Consider the following 8,915-nt stretch of genomic DNA (forward strand, 5'->3'; position numbering starts at 1 on the left):
TTTTATATATATAATATTTGGATTAGTTTTGTTTTTATTATCCATTCTCTCATTTTTTTAAGAGATAAGAGTAAAATTGGTATTTAGAAACAAAAATTTCTCTCTCCAGGGAGTTGAAAATAAGTTTTATTTATGTAGGGATTTATAAATAAGTTATAAAATGATTTAGGAAGTGATTGACAATTAAGCCAAAAAAGAAACCTACAATAATTCGTGGCTATTGAGTATTCTATTTGACTTCATGACTAAATTGTGAATCAATCCTTTAATTATATGCTTTAGAAAAATAAAAACATTGTGAATTAGTCAATCTTGGGAAATAAATATCTACCGAAACATTTAGGTAACACGAATTGATGGACGTGCCTTGGAAATAATGGTTTGATTGGTGAATGATGTTCAAATTATGTAAGGAATATAGTCAAAATGATCTTATAAGTATGAACATTTTGTGTTTTGGTCTTGTAAGTATTTAATTTTGGATTTTGGTCCTATAAGTTCAGCTATAATTGGTTTTTAATCCTTTTTTCATAGAGTGTTAACGTGACATCAGAAAATGCTTACGTAACAACTAAAAATGCTTAAGTGTTATTGAAAAATGATGATGTGGCTGTTGTGACATCAACAATTAAATGCTATGTTTTCAAACCGGACTGTACCGACTGGTTCAACCGGTTTGATCCGGAACCGGTCACTGATTTGATTCGAAACACTCCAAAAAATCGTTTTAACGGTTGAACAGGCAGAATTGGTCAAGAACCAAAAAATTGGTTTTTCGATTTTTTTTTGAAAAATTAGTTTTTTTTTAATTTTAAAAACTTAATTTAATATTTTATTATATATATACATGATTATTTAAAATTTTTTCATTAAAAATATTATTTATTAATATTTTAGTTTATAATTTTTTTGAATATATTTATATAGTTAATTAGTTTTCAAACTACGATAAATATATATATTTCTATTTATATAAATTTTTTAGGTTTTTATAATTTAAAATATATTATTAATTATATTATATAAACGATTTTTCAATCCGATTGTTCGGTTAAAACATTCCAACCAGTTGAACCGTTTTTTTTAAGTTAGATCGATTTAATAACCGGTCCGGTTATAAATTAAAAAAACATTGCTAAAATAAAAAAGGACTAAAAACCAAAATATAACTAAACTTATAGGACCAAAACCCAAAATTAAATATTTAAATGATCAAATCACAAAACAAGCAAACTTACATGACTATTTTGGCTATTATCCCAATAATGTAAATCTCGAATTTATGAGACTTCCTTGAAATTTACAACTTTGATATGGAGTACTATATTTCATGAAATATCTTGAATTTTATCTATCCAAGCAATATAAGAAATTTAACTCATGGATCTTTGTCATTTATTTTAAGAACTTTCCTTCATAGATGATGAGATGAATAATATATAGATAACTAATATATTGTAATAAAAATAAATAAAAAAGATAGTAAATATAATATTTGATTGATAGATTATGGCTGATTTGATTTGATTTATTAAATTTTATATAAAATGATAAATTATACCATTTTATTCTTTTAATAATAAATAAAATATAAATAATATTATTATAAGGGGTAGTATAGTAATTTAAATTCAATAATTTGATTGATGTAAGATAAATAATTAATGATTTGATTGAAGTAAAATTATAATTAATAGATGAAAAATAATATGATAAGAAAAACGTATAATTAGATAGGATAAATTTATACAAAAATTATTAATAATCCTACCAAACACAACCTAAAAGATGTTTTGTATCCAATACAGAATGGATAATGAGAGAAAAGTCTATGAAGTTTTAAAAAGTTATGTGGTATTCAACCATGAATTTTAAAAACTTTATACAAGTCCATAGGTATTCAAATATCCAAGAAACTTTTAATGACTTCATGAAAGTCATTATAGTACAACCTTTAAAGTTCAAGGTACAACAATAAAATGTCTATAATTATCTTTACTTGAACCCAAAAATTTGAATGGATTTCTAATTTCATTTCCCTCTTCTTTTCTTTCTTCGCCCTTGAATTTTTTTATGAAACTTTTTACAATATGAAATCAAAATGTAAAATATTTGAAAATCCATTTTTTATATAAAATTTTGGTCGTTGAAATATTGGAGATTATTTTGTTATTTTTAATACATAATTTATACAATCAATTGTAATAAACTATAAAAAATTTTAAATAGTAGAACTTTTACGCCACAAAAATGATGAAAAATAATAAAAAAAATATTGCTATAGATTTTTTTATAAAATAAAAATTAATATTTTTTTATATAAAGAATTTTTTAAAAAATATATTAAATATAATTATATTTATTTTATAACTTCTAATATAGAAATTCTATTACGTCAAATTATAGTTATGAAATTCCATAATAAAATTATCATGTTATACACATAAAAATCATAAAGTTTTAATCAAATTTTATTGTCGTAGAATTGAAAGTAATAACAAATAATTTTTAATAATTCCATTTATTTATTCAGTACTTATTGAACATTAATTAATATATATATATATATATATAATAATAATAATAATAATAATAATAATAATAATAATAATAATAATAATAATAATTTAACTGTATTTAAAATTTTATAAAAATACATACATAAACCAACACACACAAACATATATATACACACATATATAAGGATAATTGTATCGAATAAATATATAAAAATATTATTAACTCCACGAAAATCTGTCATTTAAAAAAAGTTGATAAATCACTGCAAATGTCTGCAAAAGTCTTTCAAAAAAGTCTATAGAACTCCATAAAATTCTTTTCACAAACTCTGTGAGATTCTCTAAAAGCCGATAAAAATCTATCACCTCTACAAAAGTCTATCATAAAAAAAGTCCGTGAAAGTCATTAAATATCTGGATTGAATACACCATACTAATATTGAATACATACTAGATCTATATAATTTTTTAGGGAACTCACTGTATGTAAATTAATCGATTCGGCTTTGTGAGCTTTTCGAGACGACTCGATAAATATTTGATTCGTATTCGAAATTATCGAATTCGACCCGAATCCGAACATATTCGATTTTTTTTTGAGCCGAGCTAGAGCCAAAATTATTTTGTTCGATAATTCGCGAATAGTTCGCGAGCTTTAATATTTATTGATATAAAATGACCATTTCGCCCATTAATTTTGATTTTATTAAAAATTAAGTTAGGAAATAATGGTAATTTCAAATCAAACTTCACCAATTAATTGAAAGTTTGTTAATTAGAGGGTCTCTACTTTAATTAGATTATATAAGATAATATACCGATATAATAAATAAATATTTCGAACCTATTCGAACATTTCGAACTATAACATCCAAGCAATAATTCAAATAATTTTACTATTATTTGGCTCAATTCGATTTTTTTACACCCCTTTACCGTAAAACATAAAATAAACGTCTACCTAATTTTGGTTCCACCATGTATTGCCAAAATGGTAGCATTTCTCAATTACTCTGAAAAACAATGCTCTAAATATATGTGTATATATATTTGCCAATATTAATATAGGCATTTATATGCATGTCAGCACGTGTGTTTATAATAAAGACGTATTTATTAATATAATACTTTTTAAGTTAAAAAATATTTTTTATTATTATTTTTTTGTTAAGCTTACTTTTGTTGATTTTTTCACGTTTCATTATTCAAAAATTAAGGTAGTGTTTGCAAATCTAAAAAAAATTGTTAAAAAAGTTTCTATAATAACTTATTTTTAGAGGTTACAAATACTACCTAAATAAATAGAGTGATAAATTAAATATTTAAAACTTTAGATTAGATAAAAGAATATTTCGTAGTTTTAAATTTTTTTCGTAGTTTTAAAATTTTAAAAGCACATAAGATATGAAATTTATCGATAAGTCTATACTTTTTTTAACAAAATTAAGGAGACGATGGCCCAATCTTCTCAATATGACATTAGAAAATATACTCATCATACTAGTGTTCGTCTTTTTGTAATATATATTTTGGTTTTCCTCGTCAATCCTGGCATTACGTTGTTATGTAAGTACCCCACGTAATCACTTGCATACAAAAATGATTAAAACTATAAAATAAAGGATCAACTCCAAAATAACCCCCAATTTTATTTTATTTTTAAAATAAAATTAAAACACACACGTACACACAACTAAAACTCAATTCCGATCAATGAAAGATCAAGATTGCAAATAGTCAAATATAAATGATGAAACAAGCAATTTTCCCTATATATAATGTAATTGGGTAAAATAGGTTTTTTTTTTAACCCTTTGTTGGGTAAAACAAATATAAGCATATGGTACGTAGAAGAAGTACGTATGTATGTTAAATATGTAAGTTTACCGAGGGCATGCATGGAAACTATATGTATGTATGTATGTTTTATGTATCGATATATATTATATCAGATCCAAGAAACTAATCTGATAACAAATTAATTCACACATCGTGCATGATTCTCCCGGATACATCGCAGATAAGAGAAAAAATCTTGGATTCAAAAACTGATTCTTCCATAAAATCTATCTTCCAAAATCTTCCGAATCTTGATCCCACATGATCAACATATATAAACCTAGCTATATACTAATTGCCTCTAGAAAAAAAAAACACCCCATGAAAACCATGAGTACTTCTGCTATGAACATCGATGCAGAAAAGGGCCTTTCCTCCAATATTATTATTCCCACAAACCCCGTCGACACCACCAAACTCGATGCAGAGGAGGAAGAAGAAGAGTCTCCCATCGAACAAGTGCGGCTTACGGTCCCCAACGGCGACGACTCGACGCTTCCCGTTTGGACTTTCCGCATGTGGTTCTTGGGGATGTTGTCATGCGCGCTTCTCTCCTTCCTCAACACTTTCTTCGGCTACAGAAGCGAGCCACTCACAATCACTATGATCTCCGTACAAGTCGCCACGCTCCCCATCGGGAGATTCATGGCCAAAGTGCTGCCCACCACCAAGTTCCGCCTGCCCTTTTGCGGATGCACGGAGTTCTCCCTCAATCCGGGGCCTTTCAACATGAAGGAGCATGTCTTGATCTCCATCTTCGCCAACGCCGGATCCGCCTTCGGTAGCGGCTCCGCCTACGCAGTGGGGATTGTCGACATTATAAAGGCTATTTACAGGAGGAAGATCTCCTTCTTGGCTAGTTGGATTCTTGTTATAACCACTCAGGTTCGAATTAATTTTGAGATATATTACTAAAAAAATTATTTTATGATGATATATATAGTGTATATGATATAGTAAAAATTTGATGTAGATATTGGGATATGGATGGGCTGGGATACTGAGAAAATATGTGGTGGAGCCTGCGGAAATGTGGTGGCCAGCCAGTCTCGTTCAAGTTTCTCTCTTCAGGTACCTCACCTGAAATATTACTTCTTGTGATATCTTGTTTTATATATACATATTGCATCATGTTTTTTGTGCTAATTATTTTTCAGGGCACTGCATGAAAAAGAAGGCAAGAAGAACTCAAGATCAAAATTCTTCTTAATAGCCCTCGCATGCAGCTTCCTTTGGTACATTGTCCCCGGCTACCTCTTCTCCACCCTTGGTTACATCTCCATTCTCTGCCTAGTGTTCCCTAAATCGGTCACCGCGCAACAAATAGGCTCCGGCCTCAAAGGCCTCGGCGTCGGATCTTTCACTTTCGACTGGTCGGTCGTAGCGTCCTTCCTCGGAAGCCCGCTCGTCACCCCATTCTTCGCCATCTTCAACGTCTTCGTGGGATACGCGGTGGTCGTGTACGCCCTTATACCCACGGCGTATTGGGGTTTCAACCTCTACAATGCCAAGACATTCCCTCTGTTTTCTTCCCATCTTTTCAACGGCCGCGGGGAGACGTACGATGTATCGGCAATAGTCAACGACAAGTTCGAGCTCGATCTCCGGGCGTACGAGGAGAGGGGGCTCATAAACCTCAGCATCTTCTTCTCCTTGTCTTACGGGCTCAACTTTGCTGCCGTGGTGGCCACTCTCACACACGTAGCTCTGTTTAATGGGCGGTAAGTATCTTGAATACAGTACACTTCAATATTACTGATTTTGCATTGCACGATGTATTTGATGCATTTGGATGATCGAATCGACCAGGGATATTTATCATCGATTCCGGGCTTCTAACAAAGGGAAGCCTGATATTCACACACGACTCATGAAAAAATATAAAGACGTTCCGGGGTGGTGGTTTCATGTATTGCTGGTACTCTCGCTTGCTCTGTCTTTGGTACTCTGTATCTTCATGAAAGATCAGGTTCAACTACCATGGTGGGGACTCCTTTTCGCGGCGGGGCTGGCGCTGATGTTTACGCTCCCTATCAGCATAATCACAGCCACCACCAATCAGGTATGCATTAGTACTTTTATATATGGGGAAAAAAGTAGTTAATTTGTTCTATTTTTTGTTGTAAGCTAACACATCTATATAAATATATATGTTTCAGACACCAGGGCTGAATGTTATCACAGAATACATAATTGGATTATTATATCCAGGGAGACCAATTGCAAATGTATGCTTCAAGACCTATGGGTATATAAGTATGTCCCAAGCAGTTTCCTTTCTCAATGACTTCAAACTTGGCCATTACATGAAAGTTCCACCAAGATCAATGTTCATGGTTCAGGTAAAGCGATCGATATTCCCAAGTAGTTGTAAGTTTTAACAAACACCAAATTAATTAATTAATTAATTAACATGATGATCAACGGATCACTCAGTTCATCGGCACGGTGATCGCGGGAACAATCAACATTAGCACGGCCTGGTACCTCCTAACAAGCATCGAAAACATCTGCCAAGACCAGCTTCTCCCAAAGAACAGCCCCTGGACCTGCCCCGGCGACCGAGTCTTCTTCGACGCGTCCGTGATCTGGGGACTAGTCGGCCCCAGGCGGATCTTCAGCAAGCTGGGGAACTACGGCGCGCTCAACTGGTGCTTCCTCGGCGGCGCCATAGCCCCCATCATCGTCTGGCTTACGCACAAGGCCTTCCCCAAACACAAGTGGATCAAACTGATCAATATCCCCGTCCTGCTCGGTGCCACGGCCGCAATGCCCCCGGCTTCCACCCTCAACTTCAACAGCTGGATCCTTGTGGGGACGATATTCAACTGCTTGGTGTTCCGGTACCGGAAAGGCTGGTGGCGGAGGTACAACTACGTGCTCTCGGCGGCGCTGGACGCGGGGCTGGCCTTCATGGGGGTGGTGCTGTATTTCTGCTTGGGGATAGAGAATGTGAGCGTGAATTGGTGGGGAACCAACGGGGAACATTGTGACTTGGCTACTTGCCCCACTGCCAAAGGGGTTGTAGTTGATGGTTGTCCATCGCATTAGCTATTGTTATTTCATCCATCTTTTTTTTTTTTTTTTTTAAAGTCCTTCCTACGTATGTATTATTGTGTAAATTAAACTTATTTATTAACTGTTTCTCAGATTTTTCTACCTTTTTTGCAAATTTTTTTTTTGAAGGAACTTGACCAAACCACTTTTATATAATTATTTTACTGCAGACACTCGTGACTCTTGACACAGTGTCATATATATGACAGTATATATCGACTTGGTTCGTATATTGGATTCAAGATAATACTTTTGAAATAAAAATATTAATTTTTTAATGAATTGGTTGGGATAATAGATGTATATAATAAAATTTAACATTAATTCGGTATTGTATAGAGATGCAAATGAATCGAATCAAACCCAATAATAGTAAAAATTTAAGGTTTGAATTCGGCTCGAATTAAGTATATTCGAGTTAGAGCTTGATTCGGAGCTCAAAAATTTCAAATATTTTGGCTTGAGCTCAGCTCGAAATGATGCGACGGTTTTTCAGTACCCTTCATATTGCATGTGCATGCATGATATATGTATATTTGTACTTCTGTATTGAGCAATTATGCTCACGTCCTAGTATTTTGTTGGACATCCTATTCCATGGGGTAGGAATTAGGTTGGACGGACCCGGTGGCAGCGGTCGTTGAGCTGCAGTGGTTGCGTGTTGATCCTATTCCTGCTCAGGTTGTTAGGTTGAACTTTTAGTACCTACGGTTCAATGGGGTTGTATTGTATAATATTTGAATTTAGCCCGATTGTTCTTCTGGTGTATGTTGTATTTATGACCTAAGTTTCCGTTGGATTTATTTAATTTTGTTTTAAGATTTAATTTCATGGTTAATCTCTGATTAGTTAGTGATTCTGAGTTGAGTCACTATATTTATTGGTATCAGAGCCTGCATTGAATTTGGGGGCATAATAATTCGATTTTGAGGTTTGAAGTCATGACTAATTTTTCCAGAGTCAAGATGATTAAAGTCATGGGAGCATCGATGGTCACTGGGTAGATGATGAGGTCCAAGAACCACGGCAGAGACACCATCGACCCAGGGAAGATAGAGAGAGATTTGATCTGCGCAGATTCCAGCATATAGCTCCAAACCATTGGAGGGAGGCGAGAGTCCGGATGTAGCTAAGAACTGGCTGGAATAAATGAAAACTTTCTTTGAGGTGTATCGTTGCACTGACGAGCAGAAGATGCAGACTGTGAAATTTCTTCTTCATGGGAATTCTTGTAAATAGTGGAAGTATACTTTTGCACCGATCATAATAGCGCGAGGCCTAGTTACTTAGGCAAAATTCCGTACATCATTTCAAGCGTTTTACTTTCCTGCCGCTCTATGTCAGGCGAAGACAAATGAGCTGATGAATATGAAACATGGAAACATGACGATTGTCGAATATCAATTGAAGTTCTTTGAAATTTTTTCTTACTGCACGTGTGTTGCCAGCAGCTCGGAGGCCAAGTATGATATTTTTCTGCAAGGCCTTAATCTGGAGATC

The 8,915-nt window shown here is 33.2% G+C and overlaps 1 protein-coding gene across 1 annotated transcript; it reads left to right on the forward strand.

The window, feature by feature from the left end:
- The first annotated feature begins 4,576 nt into the window (after positions 1-4,576).
- On the forward strand, positions 4,577-7,493 carry LOC140887935 (oligopeptide transporter 4-like). The gene is made up of 6 exons (XM_073295557.1): positions 4,577-5,243; positions 5,332-5,429; positions 5,516-6,079; positions 6,168-6,420; positions 6,518-6,700; positions 6,795-7,493. Exons 1-6 carry the CDS (start codon positions 4,620-4,622, stop codon positions 7,407-7,409), a joined length of 2,337 nt encoding a protein of 778 aa, XP_073151658.1. The 5' UTR covers positions 4,577-4,619; the 3' UTR covers positions 7,410-7,493.
- The last annotated feature ends 1,422 nt before the right edge of the window (positions 7,494-8,915 follow it).

The sequence above is a fragment of the Henckelia pumila genome, chromosome 1 (genome assembly GCF_033568475.1).
Source record: "Henckelia pumila isolate YLH828 chromosome 1, ASM3356847v2, whole genome shotgun sequence".
Lineage (NCBI taxonomy): Eukaryota > Viridiplantae > Streptophyta > Magnoliopsida > Lamiales > Gesneriaceae > Henckelia > Henckelia pumila.